The sequence below is a fragment of the Megalobrama amblycephala genome, linkage group LG18 (assembly GCF_018812025.1).
Source record: "Megalobrama amblycephala isolate DHTTF-2021 linkage group LG18, ASM1881202v1, whole genome shotgun sequence".
NCBI lineage: Eukaryota > Metazoa > Chordata > Actinopteri > Cypriniformes > Xenocyprididae > Megalobrama > Megalobrama amblycephala.
Window position 1 is genome coordinate 16,856,097 of NC_063061.1, and position 19,955 is coordinate 16,876,051.

At 36.2% G+C, this 19,955-nt stretch overlaps 4 protein-coding genes across 5 annotated transcripts in view; 3 read left to right on the top strand and 1 right to left on the bottom strand.

The window, feature by feature from the left end:
* LOC125252666 (serine/threonine-protein kinase pim-2-like) overlaps positions 1-19,955 on the bottom strand; it is a 681,247-nt gene that overhangs the window by 450,519 nt on the left and 210,773 nt on the right. The gene's annotated exons all lie outside the window — the stretch shown is intronic.
* Positions 1,795-10,287, top strand: hnrnph1l (heterogeneous nuclear ribonucleoprotein H1, like). The gene is made up of 11 exons (XM_048166141.1): positions 1,795-1,951; positions 2,353-2,461; positions 2,552-2,707; positions 4,207-4,350; positions 4,773-4,911; positions 7,026-7,207; positions 7,312-7,421; positions 7,518-7,653; positions 7,765-7,848; positions 9,513-9,611; positions 9,696-10,287. The coding sequence occupies exons 2-11, from the start codon at positions 2,377-2,379 to the stop codon at positions 9,782-9,784; spliced, it is 1,224 nt and encodes a 407-aa protein (XP_048022098.1). The 5' UTR covers positions 1,795-1,951; positions 2,353-2,376; the 3' UTR covers positions 9,785-10,287.
* On the top strand, positions 12,592-17,215 carry hbegfb (heparin-binding EGF-like growth factor b). 2 transcript variants are annotated; one of them, XM_048166169.1, is made up of 8 exons: positions 12,592-12,782; positions 13,125-13,337; positions 13,655-13,844; positions 14,173-14,328; positions 14,420-14,508; positions 14,595-16,338; positions 16,871-17,037; positions 17,131-17,215. In XM_048166169.1, the coding sequence occupies exons 1-5, from the start codon at positions 12,740-12,742 to the stop codon at positions 14,487-14,489; spliced, it is 672 nt and encodes a 223-aa protein (XP_048022126.1). In that variant the 5' UTR covers positions 12,592-12,739; the 3' UTR covers positions 14,490-14,508; positions 14,595-16,338; positions 16,871-17,037; positions 17,131-17,215. The 2 variants fall into 2 exon arrangements, with proteins under 2 accessions (XP_048022126.1, XP_048022125.1); XM_048166168.1 differs by having other exon boundaries at positions 14,595-16,242.
* pfdn1 (prefoldin subunit 1) overlaps positions 16,116-19,955 on the top strand; it is a 34,262-nt gene continuing 30,422 nt past the window's right edge. Inside the window, exons 1-3 of the mRNA XM_048166172.1 lie at positions 16,116-16,242; positions 16,871-17,037; positions 17,131-17,215. Coding sequence (XP_048022129.1) covers positions 16,210-16,242; positions 16,871-17,037; positions 17,131-17,215 — 285 coding nt within the window. The 5' untranslated portion in view covers positions 16,116-16,209. The remainder of the gene's footprint in view (positions 16,243-16,870; positions 17,038-17,130; positions 17,216-19,955) is intronic.

A 19,955-nucleotide genomic window follows, 5' to 3' on the forward strand; every position in this document is an offset into this window, starting at 1 on the left:
GATAAAACACTGATCAGAATGTCACTTGTTTCAGAAATTATATTTACAACACACACACACAAATCCATTTTTTTTCTCCAGACAAGTAAATGACCAATTTAGTTGTCCAAAGGACAAGCACAAAACAAGGCAAGCACTGTATTTTGTATTTATATTCTCTCCTTTAAAGGTGATACAGAGGATCTTTTCGTCAACTAAGAAACCAAAGACTGTTAATGAGTTTTTGAAATGAGCGCATGCTTAAGAACAACCCCCCTCCTTCACATTTTGAGGGAACGCCTCACAAAACTCGTGCACGAGTATTGGAACACGAGTGTTTACCACCGGCATTCGCTGTGTCGTGTTAGTGGATTCATTATGTCGGACTCACCGCAGGTAACTCATAATCTGCAGTTGTTACTCCTGTCTCCTGAAAAAAACATTGCATGCAGCGCCTGTGTAAAGTTACTGGAGCATGCAGCCGTGCACGTCTCTCACAAGGAACGTCATGGCAGTGATTGACAAGCCAGAGGGCCAATCGTTTACGCGATGATCACGTAAACGATTGGCTGATGTTTTTAAGGCCCTACCTCGTGCACAGATGATGTATATTAATATTATTCCTTTCAGTGCACCTAATAAATAGTCTTTTATCAGTTAGTAAAGACAGTTTCAAGTAATATTGCAAAAATGTATAAAACAAAACATCCTCTGTAGCACCTTTAAGGTAGCATCACTCTTATTTGATACTGACACAAAGGAGAAGGCACAGGCCTACAGAAAGATTTTATTGTCATCAGATATAGCCTTGCACACTACCAGCATCTATAGAATGATTTTGATCAGCATTTTATTGTTTATAGCAGAGGGCTCTCTCAACTTGTTATATTTTACAGTTTGTCAAATGATACGATTTTGTAGTCTTTGTATGCACATGCACCACTCGAAAGCCTGAAACCACAGAGGTTCATACCCCTTTCAGAACATTCAACATTTTAATAATTTTAACATAGAGGGTTCATAAAAATTGCATGTTATATTTCTTTAGTACTGTCCTGAGTAAGCTATTTAACATAACAGATGTTTACACTCAACAAATGACTGAATTTATAAAAATTGCCCCATTCCTAAATTTAAATACCCATGAATCTTAACTGTCCTGTCATTACCTGAATGATCCACGACTGTTTTCATGTTTTGCAATAGTAGTTTGTGAGTTTACATCTCACAATTCTGACTTATTTTCTCAAAATTGAGAGTTTATATTTCAGAATTCTCAATATTGGGAATTTATATCTCACAATTCTGACTTTATAACTCGCAATTGCAACTTTATATCAGGCAAATCTGAGGAAAAAAGTCAGAATTGAGATAAAAACTCGCAATTACCGTTTTTGTGTTACATACTATTCCAAAAGTATTCTAAAATATTTAGATTAAGTTACAGAACTTGGGTAATCTAACGAAATACGTTACAAATTACCTTTTAAAGCATGTATTTTGTTATCTGTAGTGAAATACATTTTAAAATATGATATATTATTAGAGGTATAAACATAAATGCCCCACGTATGACACAGGCAGTCGATGATACTATACATTTTAAAATGATTTACATCAAATGTTTCTTTAATAATAATGTATAAAAACAAATATTTTATAAGAAATCTAGTTTTGCGTAACATTATTCTTGCTTTAATTAACGTGCGGACTGTGTGAAATGTACAGCCTACTAACATATCGAATACAGTAATGACGACCAATAATATTGACATATACACAATAATAACCCAACAACAATATTCAAGCAAAATCAATTCCTGTTTCAGCAAATGAAAGCAACACGTTGGTTCCGAATGCGGAAGTGGGCGTGGACTCTTACCGGAAGTTGTCGCGAACCTGCGTTGCTGAATGAGTAGGGAAACGTTTGAACGTGACCACGCCGAGCAGAGAAAATATCAATTATAACAAGGTATCATTTCCATTATTCGTTTATCAGTTATATCGTGTTTACAAAGAAGGTGTAACAGCTGTTTTACATGCTGAATTCCTGTTTGCTTTAAAAGAGTATTTGCTGTGAAGCTGCCGGCCTTGGGAGGCCTGCGTGCGCTCTTTGTTTCGGCACTAGCCGCGTATCCGTCCTAATGCGCCATCATAAGAGAGTCGGTAGCTGCTGTTTTTGCTCCATATAATAAACACTAGTGGTCAGTCAGTTTAATAATCTATTTAAAGGGGTTCCCGAGCCAGCTTCCATTAAAGCTTGAAGTGGTGTGGACATCACCAATATAAAGCCTTATAAATAGTCCCTGTGCTTTCGGTTCCTGTTGCATCCCACTCACTGATTAGTGTTTACTAATCTCTGTTTTTCTCTAGCTTGAAAGCAGATTCATTGTTATCATGGCTGATGATGAAGGATATGTCGTCCGTGTTCGAGGTTTACCTTGGTCGTGCTCTGTAGAAGAAGTTTCCAGGTTTTTTTCAGGTAAGAATGTGGAGTCTTCATACTAATCCTTGTAATACTCTGATTATTTGTGCTTAAAAGTTAACACAATGTTGAAACTTGTGTTTTCAGGCTGCAAAATTGCCAACAATGGAACAGCCATTCATTTCACATACACACGAGAAGGACGACCGAGTGGAGAAGCGTTTGTGGAGCTGGAGTCAGAGGAAGACCTGAAAATTGCAGTCAAAAAAGACAGAGAGTCAATGGGGCATAGATATGTGGAAGGTATGAATTTCACAGTCTGTAGAATTTTTTGTACGCTATCGCTCAAGTTTTGGTTTGTACTAGGGATGCACCAGTGTATCAGCCGATACAAAATAGCAATTGTTTTCACATTTAAAAAACAGTCGATGATCAGGGCTGATTACATCAAACTGCAACTGATACTTTTTGTGAAGAATCACCCTATGAATCACTAGTAGTTCAAGCCCAGGTTTTCTTTCACATCCGGTAAATCAAAAGAGTATGTGCTTTGTTACTTCAGAAACTTTGTTACTTCAAAAACATGTATGAACATGAAAAGATATGTTGAAAGATACAGTACAAATTACTGAAATACCATATCTCATGTAATCGTTTCTTCAGTGTTTCTACCACGGAAAGATGTCAGTATGACTTAAACTTGCATTTACCTTAGGAAAGTTATCCAGTATTCAGTTTGTTAGTTAGCTATAAAAAACATTAGAGAGGAGCTTATTTATTTACTGTTAATTATGTTTGAATCAATTTGTCATGAAGACAAGTGTTAAAGGGTTAGTTCACCCAAAAATGAAAATAATGTCATTAATTACTCACCCTCATGCCGTTCAGCACCCGTAAGACCTTCGTTCGTCTTCAGAACACAAATTAAGATATTGTTGATGAAATCCGATGGCTCAGTGAGGCCTGCATAGCCAGCAATGACATTTCCTCTCTCAAGATCCATTAATGTACTAATAACATATTTAAATCAGTTCATGTGAGTACAGTGGTTCAATATTAATATTATAAAGCGACGAGAATATTTTTGGTGCGCCAAAAAGACAAAATAACGACTTGTATAGTGATGGCCGATTTCAAAACACTGCTTCATTAAGCTTCAGAGCGTTATGAATCTTTTGTGACTTTGGCGCTCCGAACCGCTGATTCAACACAAAATATTCATAATGCTCCGAAGATAAAAATATCTTAATTTGCGTTCTGAAGATGAACAAAGGTCTTACGGGTGTGGAACAACATGAGGGTAAGTAATAAATGACATTATTTTCATTTTTGGGTGAACTAACCCTTTAATGAATACTACCATCTGTGCAACTGAGTTGCATACAAACATTTCAGTTTTATCATATCTGAAAATAAATTGCAGTTGAATATAATTTGGGTTCTGTTGTTAACTTTAACCTCTAATATTAGTAACATACCAAGTTAGGGTCGATGTTTAAAATTCAATCCGCGTATCCGAATGGTTTCTGTAGGATCATGTGACACTGAAGACTGGAGTAATGATGCTGAAAATGTAGCTTTGCCTTCACAGAAATAAATTATATTTTAAAATGTATTCAAATGGAAAAGTTATTTTAGATTGTAATATTATTTCACAATATTACTGTTTTTACTGTATTGTTGATCTAATAAATGCAGCCTTGGTGAGCATAAGAGACCTCTAAAAAAAAAAAAAAAACTAACCAACCCCAAAGTTTTGAAAGGTAGTTTTCAATTGTTTTATGTTTTTTTTTTTCCCTCAGTGTTCAAATCAAACAACGTGGAAATGGACTGGGTTATGAAGCACACTGGTCCGAACTGTCCAGAAACGGAGGGAGACGGACTGGTCAGATTGCGCGGCCTTCCTTTTGGATGTAGCAAGGAAGAGATTGTGCAGTTTTTCTCAGGTATATTCAAACTCTTTCCTGCAACCCTTCACATAGTCATCGGGAGAATTAATGGCCAAGCGTAGTCCTCATTGAGGTGAATTTGACCATTCCCATGGTTGCTAGAATAATTTGGCGCATTGATTCATTAGTTAATCCAGCATTGTTGTTCCAAATTATTCTGCTACATTAGGGATATTGCCTTTATAGCTACCAACTCTTGGGATGGCCACATCAAGTCTAAGCCAAGTTAGTGGAATGCTTGCTCACTTGTAGGCCATGTTCCCAAGTGGTGGAACTCTCCCAGTAGGATTCATTGCAATATGCTTTTTTTGTTTTATGTTTTTATTTTCATTCAAGAAAAGAACAAAGCAAAACTTGTAAATGGGCATGTGGATTTATTTAATATGTCCCCGTTGGGGTTATCTGTCCTTGGGTTGAAGGGTTGGAAATCGTGCCAAATGGGATAACATTGCCGGTGGACTTCCAGGGGAGGAGTACGGGGGAGGCCTTCGTGCAGTTTGCTTCACAGGATATAGCTGAAAAGGCTCTAAAGAAACACAAGGAAAGAATAGGGCACAGGTGGGGATGGATGGTTGGATGGTTAAGCTGTTTTTCATGTGGTAAACACTACTACTACTACTTACTACTACAGTAAACATTCAAAGTGGTATGCAACATGAACTTACACACGCCACATGGACACGCACACGTCTTTACCAGAGGGCTCCCAGGGCCTAGATGGATTCCTACTCTTCTTTTCTTATGTGTTTATTTGTGAGCAGTCATCAATGTCTGGATTCAAAAATGCTGAATGCACATTTAGTGTGAAGCAATGGTGCACTTGGGCATCATGGGATCTTCTAATTCTTAAGCATACAAACGAGTGCCTTGCAGCAGCCAGTTTGAATAACATTTTAGACTGGATACAGTAATGGGTCCTTATAGAGTTGTCAAAAGTACCGACTGTGGTACCTAGTCGGTACTGAAACTTTAAAAATGACGCTTTGAGCGCTGTTGAGCGGATTCATAAACACCTCTGATTGGCCATTGTGTTCACACACTCATTAGATATTTCTGTGATTGGCTTCAATGATCAGCGCTTCAAAAATATTGTAAATAGTCATCAACGATGCTCTTCACCGAGCACTTACACAGATACACACAGGAGCGTTTGAAAGCAGGCGTCTATCGTGGACCAGTCTGCTGAAAGACGCTTGCTTTTAAACGCTCACGCTTTCAAATTCACTTCCGTGTGCTTTCAAACGCTCCTGTGCGTTGATCGTTGTAGCCAATCACAGACATATCTGATGAGTGTGTCAACACAATGGCCAATCAGAAGTGTTTATGAATCCGCTCAACAGCGCTCTAAGCATCACATTTTTTAAATTTCAGTAACGACTGGTATCGAAGTCGGGACTTTTGAGAAATGTAGGTCCCTGTTGACTGTCATACTGAAGTAAGCATTCGATTTTAATGTATGAATGACACATTGTTTAAAAACTATGAATTCTGCGATTTTTGGGATACAGAAAAATTATTATAGGTATTGTAAGTACTGGGTAGATTATTTACAAATTGCAGTCCTTTACTGAATATAAATAACATGTAAACTATTACATTATATGATATAATCAGATTACTTTTAGATAAATTTTGACCTAACTTATCTATTGAAACTTGCTTCTGTCACAGAATTTAAAAAAAAATTATTTGTGAATTTTTTTTTTCTTTTTTCTTTTTCTTAGAGTTGTGATTTTTATATCCCAAAATTCTGAGTTTATATCTAGACTTGGAATTGCGAGAAATAAAAAGTCAGAATTGCGAGTTATAAAGTTTTTTTTTTTTATTATTTATTTATTCATTCTGTGGCTTCCATATTTATATCACATTAATCTGAATAGGATAATATTGTATCATAGTGATATAAAATATTAAGAGAAAGGGGGAAAAAATGTTGAAATTGATCAACATGAAACGCATTAAACATTTTGTCAGTGTTTTCCAAACTGGAGTTTGTGAAGGAACTGCAGGTGGTTCGTAAGTCGATGAAAAGGTAATAATTAAACCATAAGAATTGAATAAGAATATAAGAATAAGAATATAAAATTTAAAAATAAAATCAATCAAAATTAAAAAACACAAACATGAAATTTAAAAAATAATTGCTGTGTGTCCTCTGACTCGTGCCACTCCACAAAACTGGAGGGTTTTCTGAACATATAAGCAAAGGGCTGTTTTAGAAAGGAAAATTTAAAAGAAAAAGAGTATTGGTGAGAAACAATAAATCATGAAATGCCCTCCATTTTGTGAATGTTAAGTAATCATGTAATCAGTAAAAACTAGCTTGAAGGGTATTTTAATATGTAATGTGATCTAATTCCAAGTATTTAATTTTTGGAATCTGATTATGTAATCAGTTACTATGCAGCACTGGGTATATTTTAAAAATGTATATATAAAATAATAAGACCCTAATGTTCTTTTATAAATCTAGAAGTGGAGATATGATGCTTCGAATTAGCTGGTATCAAGAAAACTTGAGCTCACAAATGCATGCATGGATATTATACATGTAGAACAAGTGAAGGTCCGCTTGTTTTTCTTTTTCTCTTTGCATTCCATTTTACTTCTGAACAGGAGTGTTTGTGATGAGTTCATGCATTGCACCTTAATGTTCATATGAATGGTTGTAGGTATATTGAGATCTTTAAGAGCAGCCGAGCTGAAGTGCGGACACATTATGAGCCCCCACGTAAAGGCATGGGCATGCAGAGACCTGGGCCTTACGACCGTCCCAGCGGAGGAGGCCGGGGCTACAACGGCATGAGTCGTGGGGGATCTTTTGATCGAGTGCGACGTGGAGGATACAGTGGAGGTGAGACCAGCTTCTTTTGCGGAAGTGCCACATTTTTGTGCTTTAGCTATTTTGCATGTGCTTGCTTTGAATTTACTTTAATATTTTTTTTCTTTTTTAAATAGGAGTGTCCGATGGACGTTATGGTGATGGTGGTAATTTTCAGAGTACCACGGGTCATTGTGTTCATATGAGGGGACTCCCTTACCGGGCAACAGAACCTGACATCTACAATGTAAGTGGCCACTGTTTGATTTGCTTGATTTTATGACTTTATAAGAAAATTACATTAATTTGGAAATGTATAATAATTGGGTGTTTTTCTGTGCAGTTTTTCTCTCCTCTGAACCCGGTGCGTGTGCACATTGAAATTGGTCCAGATGGACGGGTAACCGGTGAGGCAGATGTGGAATTTGCGACACATGAAGACGCAGTAGCTGCAATGTCAAAGGACAAAGCAAACATGCGTAAGTTAGGTGTATCCTGACTAGAAAGACCTGTTTTTGTGTTACTGATATTAAATGCTAGGATTTTATATTCAAATCTTTAATTTCTTTGTTTAAATATCTTGTTTTCAGAACACCGTTATGTTGAGTTATTCCTAAACTCAACAGCAGGAGGCAGTAATGGGGGCTACGGGGGGCAGATGATGGGCGGAATGGGTAAGATAATAGTTTAACTACTCTAGCTTTTTATATAAAGCTGAGAAGGGCAAGTTGCTGTGATATTAAAATCAAAATAGACCAGCATGCAACAGTCACATCGTATTCTCTGTATCTAATATCTATTAATGGTTGTACAGACAACAATAGCCAAGTTTCCATCCAGTTTTTGTTATCGACAAAGCAAATATGCCCAAAAAACATTTTGTGAAATTTGCCTCCTCGAGGCTGTTTCCATCCAGTTGGCCTTTTACTGACAAAATGGTGTGCGTGATATCATCCCTAAAAAAAAAAAAAAAGCTTTCTGCCCTTAAGCCAATTCCATACATAATTTTGCGTATATCGCAAATTTGTATCTTGCAACCCATATATTTGTAAAATAAACAGAGTAATGAGACAACTGAAATTCGCCAGTGCTGCTTATTTTCACATTTAATGCTATTAAATGGGAAATATAAGAAGATGACGACGGTGAAGTGGAGCCACTTGTCTGACAGGACTTTACTGCCTTTATTTGATGAAGCGCTGGTTTGGACACAGAGCAGCTCACTTGTCCTGTATGCAAAATTTTTAGGGTCCATTAACAGTGAAATATGCAGTCTTTGTATATTGCAACTATCTTTAACACTTTGAACATCCAGTCAAGCCAGTCACAGTTTGACGCGGCCGGGAACGCATTCAAAGAAAAAGATCATTCAAAGCAAAGAGTTATTCGTTATGGTTTCAGAGTTCAATAACATTAAACCGGTTGCAAACATCAAATCAATGTTGTTTTTCTCAGTCTTTTTTTCTTTCTTTCAGAGACCGATGCAGTTCTGACCTAAAACATTTTATTTATTTAACCTTTTTTCACTGGTCTATATTAGATAAAATGAGGCTTGTTACATAGCATTTCTAAAATTCTATTAGAGATTTTGGAGTCAACTACTTTATTTCCTAATTTATTTGAAATTAAATTCTATATTAATAAATTGCACTTATAAAATTATTTCATTTACAAGTGTCATGTTTGTGATTTTCATTTGTCATGTAGCCTAAAACCTCTTCTGATCATGAAATTGAAACAGACTCACAATTTTGAGAGTACTTTTATTTGTTCAGATACAGCAGTATCATATCTGTATGTTATTTTACCTTTCTTTTTGTCAGTGTTGAAAACTCCAACATTCTTCCTTAATTTGACAGACACCCCACTTATTTTTGTTGAGCTGCAGAGATTTTCAAGACACTATTTTCCTCATCCTTGTGATGCACCTTTGAACTGCAGAGAAACTGCTTTAATGGGAGCAACATCACGAACGTGGACGCTGCATGACGTTTGTAGACTAATTCTATCACGTGACACCACTTTTATTTGCGTTAAAGCCCTTTTTCTCGACAAAACGTGTTTCCAAACCAATTTTTGCGACATTTGAAGTATCGACCTAGAATTTATGCACTAAAGATGAATGAAAAAGACTGTCGACATTTGAGAAATGTTATTGACAAATGGCATTTCCATCAGCTATATCGCTAAATATTTTGAAGCATTAAACCTTTTTTACCAAAAAAAAAATCCTTGAATGGAAACCTGGCTAGTGAAGCTGACCTGAGGATGAGACTAAACTACTGCTTATAAAATTTGTATTATAATATTATAACAGTATAATATTTGTTCTTTCTAGGAAACCAGTCGTCTTATGGGCACGGAGGGCAGCAGATGGGTGGAGGCTACACTGGAGGGTACAGCAACCAGTCCAGCATGGGAGGCTACAATGATTACAGTGCGTTTTAACTTTGTACTGTTGTTTAATGTAATTTTTCTACACTTTTCTGGTTCTCACATGTATATTCCTTTACCTCAACAGACAGCCAGGGTGGAATGAACAACAGTTATTATGGCGGCAGCCGTGGCTCAGTCGGCATGAATGGCATGGGAGGAGGCTGGGGCATGTAGATGCACCTGAAGAAGTATATTTGAGTTTTGGGTCGTCTCGATTCTGCTGAGGCTGTCTTTTTTTGTTCTTTGTGATGATGACTATGGGAAGAATCAGATTCACTCCTTGCCCACCTTTGCTCTGAACCTCAACGTTGGAATCAGTATTATATTTCCTGCAATTCCTGAGTTGAAGGTTCTGCCATTGATCTCAAGTCTTGGCGATTGTCCACGAGCCCCACTAGTAATGCTTGTAAATATCCTCCAGAAGTATGGCTCACTTCAGAGACTGTAGAACACAAGCCTCGCATGGCATGAGGTCCTGCAACTCCACTTTTTATAATGCCGAAAGAACTTTGATGAAACTGATTTTTAAACATAAACTGGAAAATGTTTTTCTTTTCTTGTCTGGCTACTTCACAACATGCATATTTTAATTTTCATTATTGTAGATGTTGCAGTTCCCTCTATTGGTCTGTCTTTGACTTCTCCATATGTATGGTTAATAAACATTCACATATGTATTGTCTGCTTTATGCACATTATTTTGTCTTATGAAAAGAGGTCAAAATAAAGAACCAACAATAAACCATATTTTAAAGACTAACCAAATTAGCAGATTTTGGGAAATATACAGGTGCTGGTCATATAATTAGAATATCGTGAAAAAGTTCATTTTTTTTATTGTAAATTATTTTAAAAAATGAAACTTTCATTTATACTAGATTCCCTACATGTAAAGTAAAACATTTCAAAAGTTTTTTTTTTTTTAATTTGTTGATTAGAGTGTACAGCTAATGAAAGTCCAAAATCCAGTATCTTAAATTATTAGAATATTTACATTTGAGTTTCATTAAATGACCACCCCTATAGTATAAATTCCGGGTATCTCTTGTTCTTTGAAACCACACTAATGGGGAAGACTGCTGACTAGGCAATGGTCCAGGAGACAATCATTGACACCCTCCACAAAGAGAGTAAGTCACAGAAGGTCATTACTGAATGGGGTGGCTGTTTGCAGAGTGATGTATCAAAGCATATTAAATGCAAAGTTGACTAGAAGGAAGAAATTGGGTAGGCAAAGGTGCACAAGCAACAGGGATGACCACAAGCTTGAAAATACTGTCAAGTAAAGCCGATTCAAACACTTGGGAGAGCTTCACAATGAGTCGAATGAAGCCGGAGTCAGCGCATCAAGAGCCACCACACTCAGACATCTTCAGGAAAAGGACTACCAAGCCACTTCTGAAACAGAAACAACATCAGAAGCATCTTACCTTGGCTAAGGAGAAAAAGAACTGGACAGTGAACAGTGGTCAAAAGTCCTCTTTTCAGATAAAAGTAAATTTTGCATTTCATGTTGAAATCATGGTCCCAGAGTCTGAAGGAAGACTGGAGAGGCACAGAATCCAAGCTGCTTGAAGTCTAGTGGGAAGTTTCTGAAGTTAGTAATGATTTGGGGGGCCTTGACATCTGCTGGTGTTGGTCCATTGTGTTTTATCAAGTGCAAAGTCAATGCAGCCATCTTCCAGGAGATTTTGGAGCACTTTATGCTTCCATCTGCTGACAAGCTTTATGGAGATGCTGATTTCCTTTTCCAGCAGGACTTTAGCACCTGCCCACAGTGCAAAAACCACTTCCAAGTGGTTTGCTGACCATGATATTACTGTGCTTTATTGGCCAGCCAACATGCCTGACCCCTGAAGCTATGGGATATTTTCAAGAGAAAGATGAGAAACAGTCGATCCAACAATATACAGATGATCTGAAGGCTCAATAGTGCCTCAGCAGTGCCACAGGCTGATCACTTCCATGCCACACTTCACTGATGCTGTAATTTGTGCTAGGAGCAAGTCATTTGCTGTAATATGTGCTGCTGACCAAGTATTGAGTGTACAAATTAACAAACTTTAAAGAACTTGAACTTTTCTGTTTTGAAAATCCATTTTTTGATTGATCTTAGGAAATATTCTAATATTTTGAGATACTGGATTTTGGACTTTCATGAGCTGTAGCCTACGCTCTAATCATCAAAATAAAAATTAAAAAAACGTTTGAAATGTTTTACTTTACATATAGGGAATTCTAGAATATATGAAAGTTTTATTTTTAAAAATAATTTACAATAAAAAAAAATTAACTTTTTCACAATATTCTAATTATATGACCAGCACCTGTAGGCTTTGTTTAGGCAGCTTATTATGACTATAAAAGGGTTTATGTCTGCATTTTGAGCACAAGGTGGAGCCAGCGATCTCACTGCGGATGATGATTAAAATAATTTAAACTTAAGCATGCACACATTCTGTATTCTTAAATAATATATGCAAATCCATGTATTTAAATGTAATCAATTTATTCCGTTTTAACTCGGCCTTTTACACTTTCGTTTTAACCTCAATTTCCCCTTAAAAATCATTTGCGTACAAATGTTAGAAAACTATACTTATAACATTTTGAAGCATCTTGACCAAATCTTTTACAAATATTATATTAGTTCCCAGCTGGAAAAATTCAGCAGGTCTAAACTTGTGGACAATGACCAAACCAGCTATGAGTTGGTCATCATAGCAGTTTAAGTTTAATATAGTTTTTGAATACGGTAGAAAGTCAACCATCTTCAACCTAGCAACTAGTTACCATCTTAAAAAAATCTATTTATTATTAACAAGGCAATAAAACACCAGCGTTATTGACGAATCAAATTATGAATCAATCTACCTCGATATTAGCTTTGGCTCCTAGTGCCGGTGATTGATTTAGGTGTGGCTAAAGTGATTCATAAAATATGTGTCGGTCTGACGGTCTATATAACTGCACCGGCGCGCGCCCTTGTTCTCAGCTCACAGCACGAGACTTTTGACACAGTCCCCAGCACGCGCATTTGCGTGCAGATCGCCGACGGGGCTGGAGGCACGGTGGTACAGTGAGCCAAACTTCTTATCTTCCAAAATCTGGGATTGTACTAAAAGGAATATGAATTCGTTATGGATTGTGATCTTTCTTTCCCATTATTTCGGTGAGTGTTTAAAACCAATGGCTTTTCATTAGAATGTGCTGTTACGCGGACCTGCCCAATATGTGGCACTTCTAGGTTTTTATATGAGTACGAGTACATTTTTTTACTTTTAAAATAATATTTTTTTGCTTCACTGTTATTTTTCTAACCACTTTTGACACATTGCTGATTGTATTCCCTATTTATTCCGTGGTTTATTTAACATTTTACATTATACACATATCTATAATCACCACCAGCTTTAAATGTTGCCATTGTTTTTCATCTTCTACATACTTACTGTATCTAAGATACACCAAATATGTGTTTTATATATTTAAAAAGCGTCTTGTTCTGTTCCAGTGTTACTCAAGGTGTGCAGTGGCGCCTCTGTGGACAGGTATGAGAGTGGCAATCCCAGAACAACAGTGGGCAACCTCTTTCACCCCCCAGAGAAAACAAACACAACAGGGCACCAGCTGCACAATGGGACAAATGTGTATGAAAATGATGAAGATTATGATTATGATGAAGATGATTATCTCTCTGGGGATTATGACCTTAACGTGCCAAGAGGTAGAGTTGCTGCTTTCCACTGAATGCTAATTTTTAAGTGTTCAACAAATATGTTTTTAATGCTGATATCTTATGAATTCCAATAAACACCATTTTACATAAGTACTCAACAAACAAATAAAAAGATTTTGGAATGACACTAGGATGGCTACTTTTGTTAAACCTGTTTCACAACTGATTATTATTTTATTATAAAAATTAAACTAAGTGTTGTATACTTCCACAGGAAATGCAAGTGTGTATTCATTCAATGAGTGTGTTACACTGTTGTACAAGATGATCACAGACTGACATCACTGCTCTTTCTTGCTCAACAGTGGCATTTTCAACCAAACCCAAACATCCGTCGGTGATGCCCACTAGTGAGAAGGCAACAAAAAAAGGAAAAAGGAGGGGCAAAGGAAGAGGCAAGGGGAGAAAGAAGAACCCCTGCCTGGGGGAATACAAAGATTTCTGCATTCATGGAGTGTGTCAGTATTTGAAGGAGCTGAACACTCATTCTTGTGTGTGAGTTTCATGCAGTGCATTGTTCTTTTCTCCAACTTTTGTTCAATAAATTACATGTTTTGTTCCTCCTGATAGTTGTTTAGCAAAGGCTTGACGTTTGCATTTATTAATTTAGCAGACACTTTTATCCAAAGCACTTTATAAATGCGTAAAAATCCAAAGACAAGCAGTTAATCATAATATCAGCAATGGTACAATATACAGTTTCAGCAAAATTAGAGAGGAAAAAGAGTAGAATGATAACGGAATTATTGCTTTTCTCTCCTGATATGATTCTCTCGTGTGACGTTGCACTGATCTTGAACTTTTGAATGATCTTTTCTTACAGTTGTCAAGCATATTACTCAGGGGAGAGATGTCATTTATTCACCCTACCAGTAGCTAAAGAGGAACAGCGTTACAGCCGGACCACAGCTCTAGCTGTCATAGCGGTGGTTCTGTCCCTCATGTGTCTCGCAATCATCGCTATTCTGCTAGCACTAAGGTACCATGAATCAGCATTATATTATTCTTAATCATTAAACTGTTAATGTTTTACAAAGTTCCTCAGATATTCATCACGTTTTTCCTTACAGGTACCACAAAAAAGATGACGCTGATGTAGAAAGTGAAGAAAAGGTCAAACTTGAGGCAATGTCAATATAGTTGTGATAAGGAAAGAAAGGTAAATAGCTGTCTATTATTTGTTAAATATTTTAAATATATATATATATAATTTTTAAAAAAATAATATTTATTAATGTTTTACAGGACGTTGAAAGTCTAAACGACATGTGACCCATTGATGGATAGCATTATGGCTGAGGATCAGGGGCATATTTTTTACATTATACCCAATGGTAATCATTACTTTAAAAAAAAAAACAACAAAAAAAAACCTTGCTCTCCTTTAAAAATTGATCCACGCCCCTGATGTCCTGCAATTATGGTGTCTGTCTGCACTGGCATGAAGGATGTTTTGAACACTGCTTCCATGTACAGTACAATGACTTTCTCATTGAATTCTCCTCCTGGAGAACATATTGAGAGGACTGAACTGGATGAATGTACTTCGATCAAGTTGCTTTTTTTGCTCTTTGCTTATTTATTTATTTTAAAATAGGAGTTTCTGGTTTATCCCATAAGTTTGAATCTATAGTACTGTCAGAAACATCCCAAAGCACTTGTAATTATTTATTCATAATGTATTATTTATTTTGATATGTAACAATTTTGTGTACTGAATACACTGTAAGTTTGTAAATGTTTTTTTTTTTTTTTTTATTGTGTATATATATTTATTATTGATAGAGACAATCAAATAATGTTCTAATAGGACTGAAGTTGCTTCACAGACTGTACAATCACATATGGAAGACTCTGCAATAATATTATAGCTAAACTGTGAAATAAAAAGATTTACAGAGCTCTAAAAATTCAAATCAATGACGTACTGTGGAGGATTGTCAGAGACAGGGCTTTGTAAGTCTTTTAAATGTATTACTGAGAAAGTGTAGCTTAAATTAAGTGAAATAAAACCATGTTTATCAAAGCATTTTTGAAGTACTGTGTGTAAAAAAAAAATAAAAAAAAATAACCCAATTTCATTTACTAATTTCAAGCAATTTCAAGCAATTTCATTACTGTTGTTTGACTTTAATAAACAATTATTGTCACATTGTGAATTTCAACGTGTCTGTGATCATGTTTTTAGTGTTTATATTGGAAAGATGCAGGTCTGGCAGCATATTTGTCAACTTATGTAAATGTTTTCCTTTTTTTTTTTTTAATTGTAGTGCTTTGAGTAGGGATATGTTGGTTATGTACAAGTATGTTGTAAGGTTATACTATTAAGGAGTGAGTAAAGATATAAAAATGTTATGTATAAAGCTGATATACTCATCTTATTTAGTAGCCTATGCTCAAGTCCCAAACTGGTTTACAGCCATTTGTCTCCTGCATGGCAGAAGAAACAGTGTCTTCAGGAGCCACAGTACATGACTTTACAAGACAAAACATGTTGATAATAATTACAAATATTTTCTCAAGCAATGTTGCACTGAGGTGAAACGTGGGCTGTAAAAATAGAAAAGGCAGCATAAATGGGAGTCACCTTTTGGCTTTTGAAACATTTGTGACTTTTCCCTTAACAGCATTACACATTAACATTAAATATAAAAGTCTATTTAATAACTCGTGCACTATCATTCCTAGGCTGCACTATTTTGAGATTGAGGTGATGTCTAAAATCCTACCGTGCTATCTATCTAGAGAACATTTTTGGGATTTCGAAACCGAAAATGCTGTCTATGTAGGTCGCTCACTAGGTTTTGCGACTAGCTCTTTGTTTCACGCATGCGCAGTGACCCATTCTTCTCTCAGCATCATGGCGGCTCCCGTAGACCTCGAGTTGAAGAAGGTAAACGGGGGTTTACAGATTTATTTACAGAAACTAAACGTGATTATTGCGTCGTCATGATAAAATAAAGAGTAAAGTGTTGTTTTAAAAACCAAGGTAGATCAGAATTATGGAATTAAACTATAAAAGCAATGTGAAATGGCAATATGCAACCTCGGTGCACTAGAAACCGTTTCATTTGTTATTTATTTTTGGTATAATGTCAAAATAGTATTTTAGACGTTTACTGTCTACTGTAAACCCTTTATAAATTCATATATATACATAAAATGATGTAAAAAGCTTTCAAAATATGTCTGTCATTTTCTTTAATATTTGGCACTTTGACTGTTGCTAGTTGTTTGTAACTACGTTATATGGTTATAAGTCTCTGGTTAGGTTACCATTGTAAACCTTTTGCAAAAGTATAGAGTCTAGTCTAAATTTTAGGTTTCTGACATTTCTGCTCTTTCATTCACATTTGAGTATGTAGTATATAGAATAAACCCTCTCTCAGGTATCTCTGTAATAACTAATTCACATCCAATAAACAATGTTTTAACATGTGCTTGAGGGCATGAAAAAAGTTATTATATTGCAGCAGATCTCATTCAACTCAAACTGCAACCCTCACATCTGTATCCCACAGGCCTTTGGAGAGTTGCAGGCTAAAATGATTGACACCCAGCAGAAGGTGAAGCTGGCAGACCTGCAGATCGAACAGCTGAGCCGCATGAAGAAGCACGCCAACCTCACGCATGCAGAGATCACGTCACTCCCTGACACCACTCGCATGTTCGAGGGAGCAGGACGCATGTATGTGCATTTCTGTTGGTGTAAAATCCGGGCCTGAATGAGACCTTTTTTTCTACTGTGATCATTACGTTGACCTCATTCTCAATTTTCCAGGTTCATTTTACAGTCAAAAGATGAGATCACCAATCAGCTTTTGGATAAGCAGAAGACCGCAGATGAGAAGATAAAGGAGCTTGAGGTAAGTTAGGAGCATTAGCATCTCTCTCAGTTACACTCTGTCAAGCACCTCAAAACTGTGTTACCTAAACCTGGTATTAACATCCATCTCTCACAAGTGGCCAATGTTACATAAAACAGGTGTAAATAAGGTCTAATGCATTTTGGAATACAGTCAGTGAAGCCACATTTTAGAGGTGTGGCATGTGACACAATGCATTTGTAGTGTAAACGATATTATATCTAATTGCCTATTCATCTGTCAATCAAGTATTGATAAAACAACATAGGTTTTAAAATTTGCTGTTTATGTAGCGTCTTGAAAAAAATTTGTAGAATTCCATAGATATAGAGTTTAAACAACAACTTCACTCTGCCAAATGCAGTGACACTGCTAATTCTATTTGGGGAAAAGTTAAGAAACTAAATATAGATCATATCTGAAAATTGATACTGATGTTGTGCAAGCATGACTTAATGCTGCCTTCATGTGCTATCTGAATTATGGTAAATGCGAGTTTCGTAGTTACAAATTACACATGAATGTCTTCTCAAGTCGTATTTACCACTGGGAAGCTCGGGGATAATTTTGATAGTCAAGTTCCCGAATTAGGCGTGCCATAAACTTTAAAGATGACGGAGGGGAGAACGATTGCTGCTGTAACTGGTATTTTTTAGTCGTTTTTTTCACAACAGCTATATCGCCTTGTTAAAGTAGTGCATATTTAGACGATTGATCATTTGAAGTGTATTGTATGTTTCATACACAGCGAAAATAGCCTGTATTTGACTGAAATTCCAGAATTGTCATCAAGCTGAATATCTAAATAGAGCAGTCAATGAATGGGAGACTAAATATCATTTTGGCTTTAAAGGGTTAGTTCACCCCAAAATGAAAATTCTGTCATTAATTACTCACCCTCATGTCATTCCACACCCGGAAGACTTTCGTTCATCTTCGGAAGACAAATGAAGATCTTTTTGATGACAGAATGCTATCAGATTTCCTTCGATTGACTGCCTTTGTTACTACCACTTTGATGCTTCAAAAACTTCATATGGATTTGTTTTACGATCTCTTTATGAATTGAGCAGTTTCATCCAAATTTTCTGAAGAGAATCGATCGCTTGTTATGATGAAAAGATTTAATTTAGGCTTTTACTCAATGTAAACATTGATCAGCGAACATCACCAGAAGCTTATGAATGAACCTCATTAGTTATGCAGCATGTTTGAGCTTCAGAAAGAGGTTTGTTCTTGTGCGTCATTCATGTTCGGCTGAGCTTCTGCTTATGTTCGCTGATCAGTGTTTACAAACGAGTAAAAGCCTAAATTAAATCTGTTCATCATAACAAGCGATTGATTCTCTTCAGAAAATTTGGACTAAACCGATCAATTCATATAGACATTAGAGTGGCAGAATTTTCATTTTGGGGTGAACTAACCCTTTAAAGGTGCCCTAGAATTAAATATTGAATTTATATTGGCCTAGTTGAATAACAAGAGTTCAGTACATGGAAAAGACCTACACTGAGTTTCAAACTCCATTGTTTCCTCCTCCTTATATAAATCTCATTTGTTTAAAAGACCTCCGAAGAACAGGCGAATCTCAACATAACACCGACTGTTACGTAACAGTCGGGATCATTAATATGTACGCTCCCAATATTTGCATATGCCAGCCCATGTTCGAGCATTAGACAAGGGCAGCCAGTATTAACGTCTGGATCTGTGCACAGCTGAATCAACAGACTAGGTAAGCAAGCAAGAACAATAGTGAAAAATGGCAGATGGAGCAATAATAACTGACATGATCCATGATATCATGATATTTTTAGTGATATTTGTGAATTGTCTTTCTAAATGTTTCGTTAGCATGTTTCTAATGTACTGTTAAATGTGGTTAAAGTTACTATTGTTTATTACTGTATTCACGGAGACAAGAGAGCCGTCGCTATTTTCATTTTTAAACACTTGCAGTCTGTATAATTCATAAACAACTTCATTCTTTATAAATCTCTCCAACAGTGTGTAATGTTAGCTTTAGCCACAGAGTATAGCCTCAAACTCATAGAGAATCAAATGTGAACATCAAAATAAATACTTTACTCACATGATTCGATGTATGCACACAGCATGCATGACGAACATCTTGTAAAGATCCATTTGAGGGTTATATTAGCTGTGTGAACTTTGTTTATGCACTGTTTTATAGTTGCGAGCTCGGGGCAGGGAGCGCAAGGATTTAAAGGGGCCGCAGCCTGAATCGGCACATAGTTAATGATGCCCCAAAATAGGCAGTTAAAGAAATTAATTTAAAAAAAATCTATGGGGTATTTTGAGCTGAAACTTCACAGACACATTCAGGGGACACCTTAGACTTATATTACATCTTTTAAAAAACATTCTAGGGCACCTTTAATAAGATTTTCCCAATAAATAGGCAAGAGTAAACCTGGTGTCCTCCATGATTTCTGTTCTTTCTGACAACAAAGCTTGAATGCAACAAGCTCATAATCACAACTTCAGAATTGGGAAGTCATACATTTCCAATAGCATGTGAAGGTATATCATGCTAAAGACATTTATAATGTTACAAAAGATTTTTATTTAAAAGGTGCCATGTTTTCCACAAAAACATTAAGTAGCACAACAGTTTTCAACATTGATAAGAAATGTTTCTTGAGCAGCAAATCAGTGTATTTAGAATGATTTCTGACACTGGAGGAATGGTTTAAACTACATTATTATTTCACAATAT

What these genes read in the sequence shown, in the direction of transcription:
- hnrnph1l (XM_048166141.1), top strand. Translation starts at nt 2,377, where the DNA reads ATGGCTGATGATGAAGGATATGTCGTCCGTGTTCGAGGTTTACCTTGG. An exon ending in ACGTGGAGGATACAGTGGAG is followed by an intron (nt 7,208 to 7,311) that starts GTGAGACCAGCT and finishes TTTTTTAAATAG; the next exon opens with GAGTGTCCGATGGACGTTAT. An exon ending in CAGAACCTGACATCTACAAT is followed by an intron (nt 7,422 to 7,517) that starts GTAAGTGGCCAC and finishes TTTTCTGTGCAG; the next exon opens with TTTTTCTCTCCTCTGAACCC.
- hbegfb (XM_048166169.1), top strand. Translation starts at nt 12,740, where the DNA reads ATGAATTCGTTATGGATTGTGATCTTTCTTTCCCATTATTTCG. An exon ending in TGACCTTAACGTGCCAAGAG is followed by an intron (nt 13,338 to 13,654) that starts GTAGAGTTGCTG and finishes CTTGCTCAACAG; the next exon opens with TGGCATTTTCAACCAAACCC. An exon ending in GCTATTCTGCTAGCACTAAG is followed by an intron (nt 14,329 to 14,419) that starts GTACCATGAATC and finishes TTTTCCTTACAG; the next exon opens with GTACCACAAAAAAGATGACG.